We start from the raw sequence: 22,450 nt of genomic DNA, 5'->3' as shown, positions 1-22,450 counted from the left end.
GCAACTCCTCTACAACTTAGTAGATGGTCTTAAGGCAGTCCCTAGGGCTGAAAAAAATCAATCACCTTACAATCAACCTTCCTTAATCAATCAATCAATCAACTTTTATTAAGAGCCTACCACATGCTAAGCAAAAGTCTTTAATATCATCATCAACTGCCTCTCCAAAGACAATCTTGCCCTGGTCCTTTCAAATGCATCTTTTTCTTTTGGGGTTCTCTTATGATAGTCCTTAGAATAAATGACCTTGAAAAATAATTGTGTGCTCTGATTTAGTTACACATAAATTAATCACCCTCAAAGACATCTCATGATTTCCCATCTGTGATGTCTACATAAACTCCAAAAGTTAAGTTCCAAATGGTTAATTTTCTTACTTTATTAAAATGCTAACTTTTTAAGGATAATATCCCATCTATTAAGGAATAATATGACTATTTATTAGGTCTCTTCAACATCACTAAATATTAGCTTTGCATTTATTAATAATTTCATAGAAAATCACACTCATTCAAGGGCATACTACAGAGAACTTCAAATGTCAAATGTTGATACACAAAAACAACAGTAGACTATTTCAAAGTACCTATCACACTCACTTGGTTTACATTATTCATTATCTAATACCAAGGAAGAAACAAGAAAGCCCAAACTATAAGACAATCATTCTGTTCCACACATGGCATTGAGATACTTACAATGAGGGCTAGAGCTGAGATAGTGATTAAATTATGAGCTGGTACAGCATGTCTAAACTTCTGTACCATGCACCCAACACCTGTTAAGGCTGATTCAGCAAAAGTCCACCCACAAAGGGCAAGAGGGACTGAGGAAAAAACAAACGAACAATAAGTTCAATTTCCATACTCTGGAAACCTAGGAAAACAAGTACAACTAGGAAAAATCCACTTGTATCCAATGTGCTTTCCACATAAACACATTTTCTAGGTGAATTTCTCCACATATTGCATTAACTTAAGTTATAATTGGCAACGCCATAGAGAAATACAAGAAAATCAAGTATTTCTGTTTTTCTTAATCAAATAAAAATTTGATAGTGAGCCATGGAAGCTATGGTTTACTCCATTTTCCTGCTGCTGGTCATTTATGCAATGAAGATGATGTGCAAAAATTATTTTGCATTTATAAAAGGAGTTGTCTATGATTCCATGGGGATCTAGCTATAAAGCAGTCATGTATCTCAATCCAGTTTCTTTTGTCTCGTTCTTGCTCTTTGATGTGTAAGTCAGTTGAAAAGTAAGCTGGGATCTCTTTGATGTTGAACTTTGAGACTTTATTGTTACTAGCATGCCTACAAGGAGAGCTGTCAATCAATTTTTACATCTGAACACCCATGTTTCATTATGGTACCTCTTTTACAAGCATCAACCTCTAAATACATGTTTCCAAATTCTTACTGATTACCACACTACTCTTACAGAATAATGATGTGCTCGAAATACAATTAAAATTACTGAATTTTCAGTAAACACCTTCAGGTAACATCTACAGTGGTTTCCAACCAAACTTTTAAAGCTGAAAATAGCCTTAATGAAAACATTTTTGCAAATAAAATATTTTGAAAACACTCAAACCATCTTACTGTCTAAACATAGGTTAACCAAGATTTCTATTAAGGAAACACTGAAATCATAGGAGAATTACTAGCCCCACCCAAGAAGGAATATGAACAGAGGGTGTAAGCAAAACAGCTCCGATTCTACCATTTGTAAGTGGCCTTTCCTAGTCTCCTCCCACCCTCCACCCCCCCCACCCCAGTGCCAGTACCTTCCCTCTGAGATTATATTCCATTTACCCTGTATGTATATAGTTGCTTGCATGTGTCTGCCTTAACTAGTGAGCACCTGCATTTTTGCCTTTCCTTGTATCCCCGGTGCTTAGAACAAAGACTGGTACTTCTTGACTGGCTGACAAATGGACTTGTGAGAATGTCCACAAAACTTCAGGATGTCTTAACGGTTCTCAAATAACTTCATCTGTTTTGTAACAGTGGCTGAAACCCAAAACCTCAGTTTGAAATTGTTTGCCTATGACACAAACATTTACTCTTGAAACATCATTTTTTGGGCTCCTATCAAACAGAATATTTCTCCAAATAATGTCATAATTAGAAAATACTTGCTGGTATTGGCACAATTTAAGTTAGGAAAAAAATTGTTATCTTTCCTGTTGTTGGTGAGAGTGTTAGGTCAATAAGCCCTTACCTACTTAAAATGCATCCATGTATGTGCATTATGTATGTACAAAGTCTCAAGTGGATGCCTCTATTTTTAAACATGGAATGTGTTAATTTTTAATGTTCCTGTTATCATGAGCAGTATTAGTATCCTCCAATTGGCTTCACTTTTCAGGCTCATTGACTAGCTTCTAACACTACTGGACAACAGGAAATACTTTTGGCAGAACCTCCACAAAAGCAAAATATAAGCTGACATTGCTGACTTCTTGCAACCTTTGTTTATGTCTACCTGCAATATATATATATTAGGGTAAACCAAAAGTTTTCAGTCATCAGTTCCAAAGTGAGGAAACATAAAATTTGTGCCATAAGAAAAGCTGAAGGGGTGGCTAAGTGGTGCAGTGAATAGAGTGCCGGCCCTGGAGTCAGGAGGACCTGAGTTCAAATCCAGCCTCAGACACTTAACACCTAATAGCTGTGTGACCTTGGGCAAGTCACTTAACCCCAACTGCCCCCCAAAAAAGCAAAAAAAAAGGAAAAAAAGAAAAGAAGAGAAGAGAAAAGAAAAATTAGACATTATTTTTCTTTTAAAGATTGGCAATAAAAAGCCAGTTATAATTGAGAATAGAATGCCAAAAGAGTTTCCATTCCTTGGGACTTCTGAAGGAATAAAATTAGTGTTGTACATTAGTGATGTAATGCTGAAAGTGGCATTAAGGTTCTTATTTCCCTCTTGAAGAGTGTAATCTCCTTGAGGGTAACAGAAGTTTTATTTTTGCCATCCCTAGCACCTAGCATAGTGTCTGGCACATAGTTAATGTTTAACAAATACTTATTAAATTGAATTACAATTTAAGTATATTTTAGGAATTTTAATCCAACCATCAAATATTTTTTAAAAAGGTTTTGGGGCTAGAATTTGAAAGTCAAGGTTTGGTGTCAAATATAAGATCCCAGTCAGAAAGCTTTTATTGTTACTCAAGAAAACCTGATACTTAATCTAGCCAAGTAGGCTACAAAGTAATTCTATAGAGCTCATTAAAAAAAAAAAATCTATTATAAAATTGAAAACCAGTAGCTGATTAGATGGTACTTGACTCAACTTTTTCAATATCTGGAGCAGGAAAAAATAAGTAAGAGAGAAAATGTGAACAAGTCTTGAACCCGAAACAAAAACAAATTAGTACTCTATCAAAGGCTAGCAGCATCATTCAGCATCAGGTTCAGTTTTAGGGAATCATGGAATCTGAAAAATGAAGAAATCCTAGAAATCATCTGATCTGACCCTCTCAGTTTACAAAGGAAGAAATTGTGGTCCAGAGGACTTAAACAACTTGCCCTCAGTCATATAACTAGTTGGTAGCAGAACTAAACCTTAAATCCTTGTCTCCCGATACAGTGTTCTAACTATACCACACTGCCACGGTACCAAAATTTTGGTCATTATTGAATATGGGAAAATATTAATGGTTTTCTCAAGACTTTGAATTTACTCCTTTATGGAACAATCAATATTATTTAGTGTCCACACAGTAACAAGGTACAATTTATGAAATCCATAGCACACAAAGAAGCATAGCTCATCGGCAAAGCAAACTGCTTCATAGTACGAATAGGAACAAAGCCTTGTACAAATGGATTCACATAAATAAACTATCAATCACAAAAGTGGTCTGGCCCTCTCAGGGATGATTTCATGTCTCATTTCTACTCTAATCAACAACAGACCAAATCAAGTTAAACTCAAGTAGGCACCAAGCATATGACAAAATCAATAAAATGTTCAAAAGTTGATGTAGAGAAAAAAAAAACTGTTTTTATATTCAGTACCATTGCCACCCTTATAGGAAAATTACACGTACTAAATAAAAGGAGTTTATTTTGGTTCAATATCTTAAATCTAACATATTTCCTACCCTTTTTTCCCTTTGAAGCAAATAATGCTCAGCACCCTCCATAAACAAAAGTACCATATAGGCCTTAAGTATATCAGCTCCCCTGTCAGAATTCCTAAATATTCTATTCTATTTTAAATGACATTCACTTGACAGAAACTACAAAACTCTCTCAGTATAGTAACTGACAACTGGTTCAGTTGAATTCAATTTCCCATTTCAAGCCCTGAGATGGAGGTAGAAGCTAATACTTTTCAAAGAACACTTAAGTTCTTGGCTTAGAGTTCCATGAATTTATTTTTAAAATATGTATTTTGATAATTATATTTCAATTTAATGGGTTTTCGTAGTAACTCTATGTATTTTGCTTTGTGAATTTAAGGAGATTATTCTGAGAAGGGGGCAGCTAGAAGGCACAGTAGATGGAGTGCTGGGCCTGGTGTCAGAAAGACTCATCTTTCTGAGTTCAAATCTGGCCTCAGACACTAGCTGTGTGCCTCTGGATAAGTCACTTAACTCTGCCTTAGTTTCCTCTTCTATAAAATGAGCTGGAGAAAGAAATGGCAAACTACTCCAGTATCTTTGCCGAGAAAACCCAAATAGGGTCACAAAGAGTTGGACGTGACTGAAAAATGACTGAACATGCTGAGAAGGGGTCCATAGGCTTCTCCAGGTTGCTGAAAGGGTTTATCATATAAGAATGGCTAAGAACCATTGAAATAGCAGACTGCTAACGAAAAATACAGCTTGAAATAAAATGTCATATTTTGATCTATATATGTACATAGACTTGTTCTTTACTACATAATAACAAAAATAAACATCACAGTAAATATTGATTGTTTTGAAGATGATTTACATCATGTAAGACACCCTTTCTTTAATTAGAGGGGCACTCAATTATGAACTGAACTACTATTCTGTGAAACCCTTATAAATGATCCTTCTGACACAATGCTTCTTGAAATAGTGAAAACAAGAAATGAACTCTGCCAAAACTTTCAGGTGTGATAATGACAATTGTTACTAGAGTCCAATAGCAGCATGAAATTCATTGAAACATTTGAATTTAAAATGTTTTTTTAAAAGCAACAATGATAATAAACAACATTGTATATTTAAAGAAACAAGAAGTAAACGCTTTTATCTAGATCACAATAGGAAAGTTAAAACTATAATCTGTGTTTTTCCATATGTAATTATGCAACTTGATATCAGACTCTTGTTAAATTACACCATTTGTTCTAAAGTTTAGGAAAACCAATTACAAATGCATTTCTACCTAAGAATCTTTTATGGTATTTCTCACAGAACTTGGAATTGAGCTTAAATCAAGGAATACAAACTATATTTATCATCTGAGTTAAATATACTTAAGTATGTTGGCAAGAAAAGAGGCTGGCAGTTTTAGTGTTTAAGTTGTTTTAATTTATGTCTTTCAGCTAGCCCCTTGACCATCCCCTCCTTTTTTTGTTGAAAAAAAAAAAGCAGCCTATTGATTTAAGGAATGAAAGCACTGAGATAATCTGGCAAGGCTAGAAACCATATTTTAAAGAATGTAGGCTAAAACTTGGGAAAATATAGCATAGGTGAGGCGGAGTGATTCAGAGGACTTGGGTTTACAGTTACTTGCATGACCTTGGTCAAGTTATGCCATTTCTCTGGACCTCAGTTTCCTTATCTGTGAAATGAGTGGGTTGAATGAGGTAAGCTCCGAGGTTCCTTCTAGCTCTAAATTTATGATGCTCCGCTCTTCTAAGACAGAGGTCTATAACTGGCTATTTTCCCCCCCAAAGCACAAGACCATAACTAGTCCTGCAATAGAGCCAAAGAAAGTTAAAAATAAAAATTATCACCTCCTTTAACTTAAATTTATTTTTAAAAACTGGAGGTGACTGCTAATCTTCCCATTTTCTCCAACAGAAGACTCTTCTTTCATCTGATTTTTCTAAATAATTTTGCAGCTGATTAAGCATGCATAATTTTGGAATATATCTGTGATGGGAGATATAGGGTAAACTATCCCAACTTAGAAAATAATTCCTACTTTTGGTCTCTCTTTGCCATTACCTGGCTAGATAATCATTGGTGAGATATTATGGCTTTTATCCTTCATGGACCTGAAGCCACTAGAGGGCATCCTTGATTCAGAGCTGATGCAGAATTGTGCTGAAAGTCATCATATTCAAACTCTTCCTATGCACCTTTAACTAGGTTCGATATTTATCTTTGATTTACTCAAGTTTCCAACAATTAATTTCAGACTTGTGGGAAACATTAATTTCCAATAAGAAAACGACTAACATCTTTTATATAGACACAGGAAGAGGCAAAGACTCAAGATGAAATTGGAAGACATTCTGATTTATGAACAATTAAAGTAGGACGGTCTCAAAGTTTAGAAAAAAAATTACTAGAAATTTAAAATATTTTTTTCTTATTCTTTCTCCTCTCCACAACTTGGCTCTTACATGTTATAATAAAAGTCAAATAAGTAAAAATGAAATGTTCTGTCTACCTCTGTACCCCTTTCACTAGGCTCTACATACAGTGGGCACTTGAGAAATGTCTGTTAGTGGAACTGGCATATGCCATGAGAAGTAGGCTTTTGGCCATCTAATCTAGTTAGAGGCTTTTCCTTCAAGTCTTGTGCAGAAGATCTCTTCTGAACATGTTTACAAGGATTCTCCCTTAGGTATCACTCATCATGGGAAAAACAACAACAACATGCCAAAAGAACACTACATCTCCAAAGTTATCTACTAAAAAAGCATAATAAAACTAGAATATGAATGTGTAAATAATGCTCTGGCACTAAATAAATGGGGCTACAGATCAATTTGCTTTATTAATGACTCGTCCTCTCTGAAGATTGAGTGTTGGAGCAGATCATCTGAGTTACAACCTTCCAAATAATCTCATGCAAGGTTAATGATACTCATCCAGATCCTCTTATATCAGAAGAGGACTTAATAAAAATCATAAAGGAACATGTCTAACAGCAAGCAGAGAGAATAACTCCTTTTATACAGAATCATTTTTTAAAACAGTAATTTAAATATATTGGATTCAGAAGAACATTACCTAATTGAATCTCCTCTCTTCTCCCATAAACTGTAGCGAATAATTCTAATAACTGTGTATAAATTCACATATCAGTTCTTAATGCAACTTGTCTTTCAGAAAGGAAAATATTAAAAGTAAAGATAGTTGGATTAGGAGTCAAAAGATCTGAGTTTTCATCATAGCTGTGATATTTATTAGCTATTTGACATTTGGTAAATAGCTGAGCCTCAGTTTCCTTTTCTGATTAAAAATACTGAGAGTAGAGGGAGGATATAAAATTATTTGTCTTGTCTCTGTCATAGGCTTGCTGTTAAGGATGAAACAAGGATATGTAAGCAAAAGTACTTTGAAAAATATACAGTTGAAGGTATTTTGTAAGTAAGTAACAATTGTTATTTACTTCCATTTATGATATGCTTAGCAAATTCAGACATAAAACCAAAGCTAAAAAATGAAATGCAGAATAAGTCTATAGTGCTAATTTAACATAATGCTTTTTCCTTGCCAGTAACAGTTAAATATTTTTAAGTTTTCCAAGTTAACTACATCAAAACATGATGACTTCCAGTCTTCACATTTTATCAGAAACATGATCACAATTCAATTTCCCTCCACTTTGCCCATTTTCCATCATAACATGTTTGTTATATATTGAAATCTCTTTTCTCTGGTTTTGCCTCCGTAAAGTTGGTACAAAGAATATGTTATATCATGTTATACTTAAATAATGACAGATTCAAAAATTCTGACTATGAATTTCATGGCCTGGCTCAAGACTAGAAAGGTGATAGCAGTGGGGATGAGGGGTTAAATCATGCAAAAAACAGAATTTGGAAATCATCCTCTAATGAGGGTAAGTTTACAGCCAAAGTTTTAGCATGATACTTCAATCTTTAGCTCAGGTACCAGTGGCTTTCCATCTGCCACACACCATAAATACACACAAAAGACAATTATTATGTGGAAAGAATATGAAATTTTTGGTGCTATTTATTGCTAACACAATCTGTCGTACTACTAAATTTTAAAAGTAGTTCTGCAATTAAATCATATTTCATTTTCACTAGTAAATAACAAAAAACGTAAAACGTACGTTGTTGGAATTGTTTTCCTATGATGACATGCTTTTATTGAATTTCTTGCACAAAGGGACAATTACTAATTCTAAAAGCACCTTGAAAGACATTTTTTAAACCCTAGATACAGGAAAACAACCTAACCTACGATAGAAAATAGGAAAAAACTAAATATTCTTTTGCAGATCCACCTATAGGACACATGTTTTAAATTGATTTGCCTACCTCTTTAAAACTTAAAATGACCTTATATGTTGGATAAAGTACATTTTGAAAAAGGTTTCACACACTAGCCTTTTCAGTTAACTACTTGATTATCTCATTTATTTTACTATATACCTCCTAAAATGGGAAGCAGCTTAGTAAGAATAAATCAATCCTGTATCAGTATCTATTTTGGAAATATATTTTATCTGCACAATTATTCTTTAATGGAAATATTTTATTAGGTCTATATGGCTGAGATTTGAAGCACTGTCCCTTATGAAATAATAAACATGAAAGGATGATTCTAGTCTTCCTTGGAAGCGGGACAAATTTCATATAAGTTAAAATTGTATTATGATTTCCTTGAGTATGTTTTTTTTTTTTGGAGGGGGGCCTGGAGCTCTGTAAAAAAATGTTCAAAAAGCAGCAACTTTTTAAAAATCTCAATTCAATTTTTAAACTTTCATAGAACTTTCACTGGACAAACGTCTTTTACTTTTGCCACAGACTGAGAAAAGAAAAATGTCAGAACAAGATGATCCCAGTTGGTACATTCTTTTAAAAAGTGGACATTTCTTTTCATCCTTTGAACTTACAAGGCTGAACACCCAGCCTTGTAGTGAGTGACAGCATTAGCCATCCTGGGCTGGAGATGCAACCTTCACCTTCTTTCAACCCTACATTTCAAAGGTCAGCCAACCTAACCAAGAAGTCCCTGCTAGTGATGTTTAAGATGATGACACCAATGTTCTTACCAAATGACTGTGGAAATTCAAAGGCTCTAAAAATATAAGACCACACTTAGAGATGAAAATGGCATGAATCATTAAACTATAAAGCATAGTCAAAGGTAAGGTAATTAACCTGTATTTGTATAGGAATGGTTTGGGCTAAAAAAAAAAAGCACCTCAATGATGGTGTATTTATTTCCTTTGTCTACACTCATCACTCTTATACTTCCATCTGCATTAGCCTGAGTTAAGAAGACACATTAAGCAAAGGAATATAACCTGTTGTGGATGATGAATATATCCTATTTCCTTTAAATACCAGACTACGGCATGACATTTTGTCAATGAATTTTTCTGATGTGCTGGACAAGTTATCCCCTGATGGTAAATGTTATGCCTCAATATTTCAGTTTGCCTTAGAAATAATCCAAATGGGATTAGAATTGCATTGGTAATTTAATAAACAAAAGCAAAACTGAAAGATGAGGACATAAATTTGCTCAAATGAAGATTTATTGCCTCTAAGTATAAAATCACTTTAAGCCTTAACTCATTTGACAACTAACACAGGGGAAGGATTTTCTTCCCTTAGGTTCAAAAGAATTTGTTTAATGATATTTTTAAAATATAAGTAAATCAGTCAACAAAGAGTATTTCTGTCCTATGATTTCCCATTCTCTTCTCCCTTGTACATTTACTAGAAAAAGTGACAATGTAAAGAACATTTCTGTTTTGTATGAAAACCGATTATATACAATCTTCAACATATGGAACCAATTTGAAGTATTCAAACTGAAGGGCAGTAGGAAGTGTTTAATATGATTCCATGCCAGTGTTTTTTCCCCTTAAATCCAATACAGAAACATTTATGACATTCCTTATTTTCGGACACACTACTCTTTGTTGGTGTAAATTTACACTGAAGTGAGATGATCTCTTTAAAACCCAGAATGTTACATGATCTGGAAAAAATAAAATATTCTAATTACCTAGTTATATTCTATTTCTCCCTTGTGCAACTAAGCTTATAGAAAGATTGCATTCCCAGAGCTTCTGATCTACTTCTCTCAAAGCACAATACTATGAATCTATCATTCTGTGGCAGCCAGAGGTCACTCCAAGACAAATGTGTAGGCAAAAGCTTTGGGGTAGAGGGAGTAATTCTCAGGAATCTATTTGTCAATGATGATATGGAATGTCACTTTGTACTAGAGATAAAAAAGCAAAAGTATATAAACATCAAATAAAAATGTTAAAATAAACTTTCCATATTGACAGAAAAGGAAAATACGTAATATATAGTTGACTAGTGAAATGCAATTCCATTTTAAAAAAATACCCTGTTTGCCCCTCTTCCCTGTCAAATAAAAACTATGTTGAAATGAAAATATATTATTCACACCACAAAAAACCAGCAAGATCTCTTTAAAGATAAAAATAGTTACAAAACTAAGCAATATATTCTGAAAATAATAGAGCTATAAATGCCTTAGCAATTTTAAACCTGCATGATCAAAGGTTTTTAATTATCAGTTGAAAATACTAACACTGAAGGGTTGATGGGGAGGGGGGGGGCAGAGAAGAATTTTCTTTCTTTTACTATCTTATAATTCTGGAACCTTAGTAACTCCATTCTGGAATGACTGTTTCATTACTAACAACATATACACTTTTAATTTCTTTTTATTATGTTTGCATTTTAAAAATTGGTTAGATCACATTTCCTATAAACCAGTGAGAAAAAATATAAAATTTGCACATCTCATAGGATGATTTAATCAAAAGCAGGCCGTTTTATTTTTCAAGAAGTTTCAACCCGCTGGTAATTAATTTAAAAGATGTCACCCAGTCTCTACTAAGGAAGGCAAAGCTCTGAGATCCAAAAGTAAAACCTATGTTTATTATTGGTGCCCTTCATTCATGGATTGCAACAAAGCTCAAATCTAGGAAACCTTTAACCAAGTCATCAAACCTAGAACATATTAACAGGAGCAAGATTAAAACATGGATCGTGCATAATTAGAGGGCCTATCCACATGAAATAGATGCGAACCTAGAATCATGATGCTGAAAAACAGAGCCAAAAGCATGTCTGTTTGAGAAGCATGTTCACAACGTTTCTGTCCTTGGTGTCTGAAACACCAGGTAAAACCGCTCCTATATCCTTCAGCGTTGACACAGGTTATCAACGCACACCACGACATCTTTCCTTCCTCTTTAAAACTTCCCTTTTCCTGGCAGAACTGTGACTTCTCACCCCTTTGGAGACAGTGACAAAAGGCACAGAAAACGCCACCTTTGTCACCCCTCCTTTGGCAGCATCTAAAATACACTGAATGTTGGTCAGACAAGGCACAAGAGAAGGAGACTTAAGGAGGACGAGGTTTGCAGCACTCTGTCGCGCGTTTACTGTCCCTTATGCAATAGTAAATCATGCTAACCCCAACCTCTCTCTCTGGAAATCATGTGGGCAGTTAAGTTCTTTTTAAACAAACATTCGAAAACACACAGTATAAAGTGCAGCTGTGGTTCCCAAAGTTTGCGTGCGTCTCTGCATGTCAATCGGGTCTCAGTCAGTCTCTGGTTAGCTTCTGTCCCTGGGTCACTTTCTAAAGCTTTCTAAAACGTGGAAGGGGGAGGAGAAAGAGAGGGAGGGAGGGAGGGAATGACCGGCGGACATTTCCCAGGTCCTGGCGAGCACTTTTGGTCTCGGCCAACACTGGCTAGCCAAACTCCTTCCCGTCCTACCGTCTGGAAAACCCGCCCTTCGCCGGCCTAGCTGTCCCCGGGCAGCCAGCGGTGCCGGATCTCTGTGGCCAGGACCGCTGGGAGCCCTAGGGATCTGACCTGGACTGGGGGGGAGGGGTCAGACTAGAACTTAGCTCAGGGGCTGACCACCGAGCAGGGGTCCGCAAGGGTTAGCGGGAGGGAGAGGGTGCAAACCCAGTGAAGCGGAGTCTTCCTCCTACCCCTCTACCTAAGGTGTGTTAACTGTTAGGTCAGTTGGCAAAGCTCTAAGAAAGCGCCGCGTCCCCCTTCCCTTATTTTTGTGCCCCCTTCCTCCAGTCGAGCCTTTAGGCCACGGGTAGCGCATTGGGTCAAGATCAGGTGGCACAGACCCTTCCCCTTTCCTGTCCCCCCCCCCCATGCAATGGCTGGACTTGGGTAGAAAGGGGGGGCCTAAAAGGGGGGGTGCAGTAGGTGCGACACCTGCCGCAGCCACCCCCCCCATTCTCCTACCTGCACCCCTCTTTCTCCCCGCTCGGCAGAGTTGCTGCTGCAAACTTTCTTGCAGAAGGCAGCGCTTCCGAGTCGGCCTGGGGCGGGAGGAGGCAGTAGGGCAGCAGCCACTAAGAGACCACTGGGCAGGAAAGGGGGCAACCCGGGGCAGGAGGGTAAGGAGCTCTACAGGGCACAGACACCTTGGGTGGGAGGGGGTGAGAAGCCGCCGCAGCCTTCAGCAGAGCTCGGGTCGCCCCAGCGCAGTTACCTAAAGCCCGGATTTGCCCGGCCCCCTTTCCCCTCAACCCCCACCCCCACCCCTTGGGAAAGACAAGCAAAATCAGGACTCCCGCTCCTCCCCCCTCACTCCCCCACCTCTGCTCCCACCCCTTCTCCTCCTCGCCGCTCCCCTTCCCCCTCCCCGGCTCGGGCTCTCCGCTCACCTTTCATCGCTGCAATCACAAAATACATCATTTAAGCCGAGGTGCACAGAGCGCAGGGAGAGCGGATGGTCCGAATCCGGGGCCCCTCTGCTGCTGCCGCCGCCGCCGCTGCTGCCTCTACTGCCGCCGCCGCCTCTTAGGCTGCTGCCGCCGAGGCCGCCGCCGCCCGAGCTCCAGCAGCAGCTACAGCAGCTGCCCGCCCGCCGCCGAGAGCCATCCCCAACCATATGAGGCTCCATGTGACCGGCTGACATCACGGCCGCCGCTCTGTTTACACCGCGCCCCTTTCGCTCCGGGCCGCCCCCCCCCCCCCCCCCCCGCCCCGGGCCGGGGCCCCCCCGCCCCTCCCCTTGCCCGTCACCTCCCCCCCACCCCAGCCTATTCTCTTCTCCACCCGTTTCCCCGACCCCCAGTGTCCCGCACCTGTTGCAGAAATATATTTTGCAGGTAGTGCATACACACAGGCTTCAGAAGTCATTCTGGTCATCCACTCCAACTTTCCCACCCCGTGGTTTGAAATGTCCTGCCCTGCTGACGATGGCTACCTTCCCTCACCCTCTGGAAAGTCCTCAAATACAATTTTTTTTTTTTCCAGTTTGGAATCTGGAAGCTGTCTACTCTTCTAAAACTCCTTGGTGTATCCCGAACCCCCCCTTCCCTCCACCATTTTTTTCCCAACGTGATTCTGGGCGCTGGTGGTCAAAAGAGACTGATTTTCTCAGCAGGGGGCGGGCGGAGGAGAGGAAGGGTGAATTGCAAACAGAAGACTACTGGATCCTAAGCGAACGAAAAGGAATATTATTAGCAGAGGGGATGTGCTATTTGTTTTACACGGCAGCAGAGAACTGTAACTCTCGGGACTTTCTCACACCCACTACAGACGTTAGTTGGGGTGAGAACTGCGGACTTTAACCGACAACCCTCCAAAAGGCACTAATGCTCCAAGATGATCCCGAGTTATTTTACATAACCAAGTCTGCAAGACAATTGGCTACTTCTAATATCCTTACCAATGCTCTGACCCCAAGAGGAATAATTCAAATACCATTAAAAAATTTTTTTTAATGATACTTTCTGTTTTTCCCTCTGGGAACATCGGCAACAGCAACAAAATTAATCTCACTTTTGTGAAATACAACTAATTTGAAACCAATACTTGAAAAACAAAATAAACCTCAATCTTGTAAATTATTATTGTTTCTGCTTAGCCTTATGGGGAACTCACATGTAATTTTCTTCAGATGCATTTCTTTACAATGAATTTCAGATGTTATAAACAAAGATTATGTGCTTTCAATTTTAGCAAGTATATGTATGTATAATTGAATAGAACATTTTTTAAAATTACAGAAATCAGATCTAAGTACCTGCTGCTGAGCCTTTAAGCAATTTCCAGTTGAGTTTTCTGTTTGTTCTATATTCCTATTTCCAACTTCAAATACAAGCTTTCCAGAAAATATTTACTTGCCTTCATTGTAATTAAGCAGAGAACACTTGCAGTTTTACTGTATAACAGAAATATAATTTTCCATGATTCATGCCATAATTTCTAACAGATGCATACTATCAACATTATAGAAAGCAAGGATCTATAGCTTCTACTCACACCCATTCTCCATCAAAGTTAAGTCTAGAGTTTTTTTTAACCTGGTGCACAAGCCAGGAAAGCACATAAGCCCACTGCATCTTATACAAAATCATGGTATTTCAGACAGTCATTCTACTAAGTTAATACTGTTTAGATTTTTCTTTGAAAATGAAATCCTGAAAATAAGAAAAGGAAATTATAAAAGTGTGACACAAAGACATACCCATGTTAATTCAGCTGGACAGTCATAACGAAGTGGACAAGAACTTCAAACTAATCAACCATATTCCCTGTATTGTTTACAATTATGAAATTAACTTACACCACATCACCATGATGCAACCTCATCACAAAATGAAGCAACGTCACTCTGTCACACTGACACCACCACACATCACTTCTCCCTTGATTTCTCTTGTGCTTCTGATGGAAGAAAAGGGGAGGGAGGGAAGGAAACTCCAGTCTTTTCTTGCAGCAGGTTCCCAGATATAATTTTCTTTCCCCTGGGGCAGTGGGGGAAGGAAGCAGTAGGAGGAGGAATATCAAGGACTCTGTCCCTAGTGGTATTTTTCAATGCCCTTTGCTTCACTGCTCAACAACTCAGATGTATAGCATCCAGATTTCAGCATTTTTAAAAATAACAGAGTCTGGTTTAAAGTACAGAAATGTTATGTTAAAATACTTACAGTGGCATTGTAAGTAATAGCAGACTATGAACTGAAAAGAGATATAATCCATTAGTTCAAGTCTGGCCTGTCAGACATCTGACCCCAAGAAGCTAATAATACTTATCTGTACTTATTTACAGCAGGTTTGAAATGAAATTGGCAATGTAGAATGACACATAACATACTGGACAGTTGTAACTGAGAGACAGAATCAGACATAATTTAAAAATTATGTGCCCTACGATATTTACTTGAAATATTTAAAATTCATTCTTTTCCAGAACATTTTCCAGGGTAATATAAAGTCTGAACTTGCCCTTTAAAAAACTATTGCTTTCTCATCTAATATCTAATGGGCAAAATATTTCCAAACGTTTTGGGTTTTTTTTTTTTCTAAATTTTGACAGGATTTGTAAATATATGCCTCAGTCAAAAGTATTTATCTTTTAACCCTTGTTAAACTTCATTTTAATAAAATATACTCAGAATTGGAAATGATAAAAAAATTTGAAGCTAGTCTAAAAATGTCACAAGTCTAAGAAACAAAAGGCCCCAAGTAACCTAACAAATTAACAGTAAGTATATAAGCACAAGCATCTCCTTCCATTTCTGATAAATGTTGAAAGAAATACAGCATGTAATCCAATGAAAATTTTACTTAATTTACCAAAATATACTGAATTAATTTTTCTCAATTTTTGTGTAGTTGTTTTCCCATACATCTCTAAAGTGGATAAATAAATTTTTTTTTACTTATCAGTAATTAATAGAACTGGTAGTATTTATTTTAGATAGGATTGCACCCCAAGTTTACACAAGCTCTCTCAGAAAAAGGAAGCGAATATGTAACAACTCTGAACAAATGTAATCTATTCTGGAGTCCCCCAGAGAAAGTCATAGCTCCACATGATGTCCCTATATCCTAGGTTTTGCATTTGGATCTATGATTTAGTAAAAAGATGTAGGATTTTTTTTTTAATCAACTAAACAGTTCCAAAGCGTCTTTGAGAAAAGCTTGCCTTATTTCTTGCAGGGGTCTAGAGCAGTCTATATTCAGGATATTGACATCTATCATCCTTCCCATTTCATCGGCTAAAAGAAAAAATAATACCTTACTAAGAGTAGTTTTAATTTTATACCATAGAGAACCTGAGTCCATGGTGTACCAGATTGAGTAATACAATGCTATTGGCAAGAATGGCAGATTGTTGGAACAACAAATTAGTCCATAGCCTGACTGTAGCTTATAATGCAAGGGTGATTTCCAGTTTTGCTGATCTGTTTTAAAGCAGGACATCTTTGGCTCTGCCTGTGGATCTTCCTCTGACCCTAGTTTTCTTTGTATAGTACTGGTATGGAAGCTTGTTAAATCAATTAATTTATTTCTAGCTCTATAAGAAAGGAATCAGTAAAAGATTAATGTGGTCCTGACCAGTCAGCTGGACTAAGCTGTCTTTTGTCATTGTTTTGTTGATGTACTTACAACACCTTCAGTAGTTGGGACATTCTCAGTGACCTATAGTCAAGACACCTCATCTCTCATATACTACATAAAGCCAGGCCAGAAAGGGATTTCATAGAAAACCTAGGAGCATGCTAAATATATTTACATTCTAGAAGTGGGACTGTTTCTACTCAGTCACAATGAATCAATGGCTCATAAAAGGTGATTTGTATCTGGAATGACACCTGTGATTTCTAGCTACCATAGAGGGTTAGGGCTTTTGAGTTTTATGTGGTAAATATTGAGATGAAGCAAAAACAGATCATCATTTCCTAAAATTTTCAAGCTGGAAGCAATTAGAGATGCCTTAGGGCCTATCCCCTAATTTTTCAGAGGAGGAAACTGAGGCCCAGAGAAGGTTAAGTGACTAAGTCAAGTAATAGCTTGTTAATGCCAGAGCAAGGACTGAAATCAAGATCTTCTGACACCCAGTCTGGCATTCCTTCTACTGCTTAACTGGAACTTTCCATAAACCATATTCATAGTGGAAAGAGCATAAAACTTAAGTCAGAAGACCTGGACTCAGTCCCAGCTTGGCTTACCAACTACTGGGCAATTTACTCATGTCCTTTGAGTCTCAGATACCTCATCTATCTATAAATGGGGATACTATATCTGACCTACCCAGTTCTGACTGTAGATGCATATCAAAACACTTTGTAACCTTAGAACATGGTAAAAGCCATTATCAGTAGTGATGAAGTCTATAGATCATATTTTGTATTAGTGATATTAATCAATGATCCCCAACCTTTTAAGAATGACAATTTATCCTACCCCGCCCCCAACACACATAAGGAAGGGTTGCACAACCTTATCTGTCCTCCTAAAATATGTGTTTAGGAAGTAAACATATCGATTAGGCTTATCTCACTTGTAACTTTTTTTAAATATAAGATAACCACAGAAATACAGGTCACACAGAATCACTGTGTTTCTGTGGTAATAGGACACAACCATTAGGACACATTTTGGGGGTAGGGTTTTTTTTTTAACCTTGACCTGTGATTTCATCAGTGCAGGGAACTGCACAATTTAGAAACTTCCATACATTGATGAATAGAAACAGTTTTTCTGTAATTTAGGTTTGGAAAATTGCCTAGAGCCCTGAGAGGTGAAGAGACTTCCTCATAGTCACACTGATATATATCATGTATTTGGCAGGACTCAAACCCAAGTCTTAATGACTCAAGGTTGACTATCTATTACACTAGACTGACTCTCTTTGTATAATTATGAAGATGTAATTCCATAGAAGTCAATTTACTGAGATGGTTTGAAACTCTATAAATGAGGTGAAATTTAACTCTGTAAATTAGTTTATATAGTATTGTGCTATTCTTCTTGGGTGGCTTACAATTTAAAGTCATTAATGTACCTATTCATTTAATGGGACATTAATAGTGGAAGATTTGATTGGACACATGAAATGTCCCTTAGGGCAGGGACATTGTGAATTGTCTTTCACATGTGTATTAGGAAACAAAGAGAAGTTTTCATTTTGTATCTATCACAAAGAGGAATAGGAGCAAAGTTCATGTAAAGGCAGATATGAGTGACCTCCACAAAGGAACTAGACATGCAAAAAAGAAAAAAAAAAAAGATGATGGCTTATCCTACCACCCAAGGAGCAGGTACCTGGCTACTTCTATACATACCAGATCAGGAAAGAAAGAGAAACTTAACAGTCCAGAGAACATCCCCTTGCCTGCCTTTACAAAATACCTGCTAGCACTAACAAGAAAATGAAGCCCTTTGGTAGAGAATAGACAGCCAATGGTAAATGCTTGATTTTTTTTTTAATGCTTAATTTTTAGTTACCATCATTTTTCACTTCCCCTTTCTTAGGATACCCTCTTTTGTCTCCCCCAATCTCTGCCTATGCCTGTCATCAAGACCAGATGAACACTTACTTCCTTGGAGAAGCCTTCTCTGATTAATCCCATTCTACTTAATTACTTTCTAATTCTTCCTCTCTTTGGAGTACGTATATTCCATTCCAGCACAGACTTGTCATTTTGCTATGTGGTTGTGCTATAGTTCTTTCATGTGTTTATGCCTGATTCTCCTTGCTAGGGTATAAGCTCTTCCAGGACCTGGACTACAACTTCTACTCCTTTTGCATTCCTCCATGACACCTGATACAGTGCTATGCTTGTAATATAGACTCAATAAATTAATGCTGAATCAGTAAGGGAGGGCAGGGAAGGGTAATTGGTTCTACAGGAAACAAATTTCTTTGCAGCTCACCTTCCTAGTGTTATTTTAAGGATTTAAAGCCAGTTTTATAGTTTTGAAGTCAGACCACACTTTAATTTTTTTAATCAGTTCTATGATTTCATCAGTGTAGGGAGCTTCTGGTGAGGAACTTCCTCTACAAAATAACTCAGCACCTCAACAATTTACATAGTTTTTAAAAGAGTTGCCTAGTGCATTGAGAGCTTAAGGGATTTGCCCTGGGTCACATAGTGAGCATATGTCAGAGGCAAGCCTTCAACCCAGGTTTTCCTGACTCCAAGATAAGCTTTCTATCTACTATGCCATAGTGTTTCCAAATTAAACTTACTAGCTCACAGTTATATAGTGCATTCTTCCATCAAAGCCCTACTTTAAAGTCTAATTGTAGAAAAAGTGAACCTGGGCTCTCAAAGTATATTCCAGAAGTTCTCATACTGGAAAGTTGGCTTGAAGTATAGACCAGGTAAGAGACAGGTATGGTATAGTCTGACAGCCAGTTTATCTAGTCTGGAGAGAAAGACTCATCATCCAAAGTTTGGCCACAAGGTGATGTATTTTTATTCCTATTCACAGAGGAGGGAGTATGCACATGCATCTCTAGAGTACTGAAATATACAGTGATTTTAAAGTTTACAAAGCACTTTTTATCAATCAATCAACAAACATTTAAATGTTCTAGGTACTATTCTAAGTGCAAGGGACATAAAGAAAAAGCAAGACTCAATAAATTTGATTTCAAGGAGCTTACATTCTAATTGGGGAGACATTTACATATGTGTGTGTATATATATATATATGTATGTATATGCAGTCACATAAAAGATTAAGTCAAGGTAATTTGGGGGGGTAGGTATACACATATTATTACTCTCATCCTAAAGATGAGGAAACTGAGGCTCAAAGTCTCAAAGTGACTTACCAATGTTTATATAGGAAATATCAGAGCTAGGACTAATATTGATATCTCCTGACTCCAAGCCCAATTTTATTTACTTTAAAATCATACTGTTTCATACCATGGAAGAAGAAGCCAAATAAAGATGGATATTGTTTTTTTTTTAACCAGGGACTTAAAATATATAAGGAGAATTTCTAGATAAATGGTTCATTTAAAAAATCATCTGAACTATTTCAGGTTCTGGGAGAGCATCTTTATTGACAAAGATGTTCATGATTCATTTATTCAACAGTCCATCTTAAAAACACTATTTCAAATAATGGAAAAAATATGGACATTTGTAGATGCTTTCCCTCATTTTCATTACTTGTAATTAAGAACCATAAAGTAATAGATCTGTCTCAGAAAATTCAAGTGTCAGCTCTCAGTGCTGCAAGGACAAAAGAAAAATAATTTTTTTTTGCAGGGAAAAAATTTTGGTGTTCATTCAAGTAAACTAATCAATTATTCTGTGATTTGCAATACTCTTTTCATGAATATTGACATTTTAGTCAGTTGTGCTATATGTCAATAGTGGCTTTAATATTCACATTTAAACTACAGCTTACAGAATGCGATTTCATCTAAGTTGACACTGTCTGATCAGAAGTCTATTTGCTACTCCCAGAGAAGGTTTATATTATTTATGTATGATGCTGCATTAAAGTAAGATTCATGTGAAAACTAAAACAATGATGTTATGTTTGTGTTTTAACCAAAATTCCTGTTCCTGTACAATTTTTTAGGTTCATATTTTTTGCACAACATAAAGACTGATTTCTTGAACTACAAACTATTCCCACCATATTAAAAGATGGAAAGAAATTGAGCCAAATTTTCCATTCTGTTTACTATCTATGTAAAATCTAGAGCTTAACAATAAGCTCTAGAAAAGAACGAATTTTCTACAATTCATGCCCTTTATGTAGACAAGACCAAGGTTTCATAAATGTTAAAATAGCTTGTTTTTTCTTCTGTTTGATACTGATCAATATTTTGGAATTAAATGGCAATTTTTCATATAGCTTAAAAATTATGACTCTAATGAAATTTAGGCAAGTATGCAAGAAATTTTATCATCAGCTTCAGCAATTTAGCAGGATTAGCATGTGTAATTATGAATTATTGCACAATGTAATAAATTAATTACTTGCTAATGGAGAAACATACTATACATAGTTGTAATTATCCTGTTTGAAAGTAATGCTTCCATTTGTACATTTAAGAAACCACCTGATGTACAATAAATTAACTCTTAAAAGTAGGGTTTTTCTGCATTGAAAAATTTTAAAACAATTTTTTCGACTCAATGAAAAACTAGGTATAAACAGAAAATGAAACATCAGTGCTAAAATTTCACATGAACTCCAAATGCATCTGTAGGAAAATGTAGGGAGTATTCAGAACACATTTCACACTTTTCCATGAAACTATCCAGGGCTTTGATATTTTTTCTTCCTTATTTTATGAATTATACCCATGATGCCAATTTCATGTAACATAATCTTTGAAATATAGATGAATGCCATATGTTTTTGCTTCATCTCCCTTAATATCCTAACAAATGACTGATAGCCTCATAATACTCAACACTGATAGAACCAAATCTTCAATGCATGTTTTAATTAGTTATTTTAAATTTATTGAATATCCATGATATATTCACAGTGCTACATAAAAATACAGTAGCTAATCTGATGATGATGTTGATAATTGTTATTTGGTCTAAACTTTTGAATTCATCAGTATAGGAAACTCACCAATATGGACAACTTCCCTCACTGATATAAAGAAATTACTCCTGTTGTAACTATCTTCTTAGAAAGTTGCCTGGGGTATTTAGAGGGGAAGTAGGTTGTCTGTAGCCTCACAGCCAATATGTGCCAGAGATCACAGGTCTGTTTCCCAGGCCTGTTCCCTCTCTCTTCATGAGCCATACTGACTCTCAGTCTTGAGGTCGACACAACACACAAAATTTTGCCATGGAGAATACATTTGTAGATTTTATAATTAAATTGAAAGAAGTTGAATTGTTTATTTAGTGAGGCAGTTTAGGAATTGAGTTTAGTATTCAGAAGCTATTAGTTTGCATAATTGGATTTGTGGTAAAGGTGACTATTACTATAAGAGACTCAAAAAGTCCAATTTCCCCTTTGTTCAGAATGCTTATGGAGCAGGGTTTTTGTAAAGCAGAATACAGTGGTGATTTGATTTACAGCACTTTCGCATCTTTCAAGATGGCCTAAATCAATTGGCACAACCTTTACAAGATGGGGGAGTAAACAGATGCCAGTCACAGAGCTGGAAGGGACTTCAAAAAGTCTCCTGGTCCAAACAGGTGAATTCCTAAACCACCCCAAACAGATGTTTGCCCATCATTAGATAATTACATAGATAAGCAGGAAATGTCGTTTTTAATGTTATTTTTTATACTAGTCAAAGGTCAAATTGCATTTCACTGGGCAATTTAAGTCGAATGGAAGTTCTCTTCTCATGATTAGCACATAAATTAGAAATAGTATAGTTTGGAGTTTTCAAAATCTATAAAAAAAGCCAATAAGGACTCTTCCTTGTTACTATGTTAGAAATAAACTTTACCAAGACAAAAGAAAATACACCAAAAAAAGGAAATATATTTTACATATCTGTAGCAACCTCTGCTGAGCTCTACTGTA

The 22,450-nt window shown here is 36.7% G+C and overlaps 1 protein-coding gene across 6 annotated transcripts in view; it reads right to left on the bottom strand.

Annotated features, from left to right (window-relative positions):
- The window catches only part of RORA (RAR related orphan receptor A), an 892,807-nt gene that overhangs the window by 104,152 nt on the left and 766,205 nt on the right, over positions 1–22,450 (bottom strand). Inside the window, exon 1 of one of the 6 annotated variants that reach the window (XM_069098391.1) lies at positions 14,751–14,805. The exons of 2 other annotated variants lie outside the window; for them this stretch is intronic. In XM_069098391.1, the coding sequence (XP_068954492.1) occupies positions 14,751–14,763 (13 nt within the window). In that variant the 5' untranslated portion in view covers positions 14,764–14,805. Of the gene's footprint in view, positions 1–12,840; positions 13,059–13,263; positions 13,334–14,651; positions 14,806–22,450 lie in introns of those variants that run through there. 3 more of the 6 variants (XM_069098392.1, XM_069098389.1, XM_069098390.1) reach the window with 3 other exon arrangements.

This window comes from Petaurus breviceps, unplaced genomic scaffold (assembly GCF_028583685.1).
Source record: "Petaurus breviceps papuanus isolate PSGF00001 unplaced genomic scaffold, PetGlider_PUasm1.0 37, whole genome shotgun sequence".
NCBI classification, from domain to species: domain Eukaryota; kingdom Metazoa; phylum Chordata; class Mammalia; order Diprotodontia; family Petauridae; genus Petaurus; species Petaurus breviceps.
This window is presented reverse-complemented; position numbering and strand designations above follow the sequence as displayed.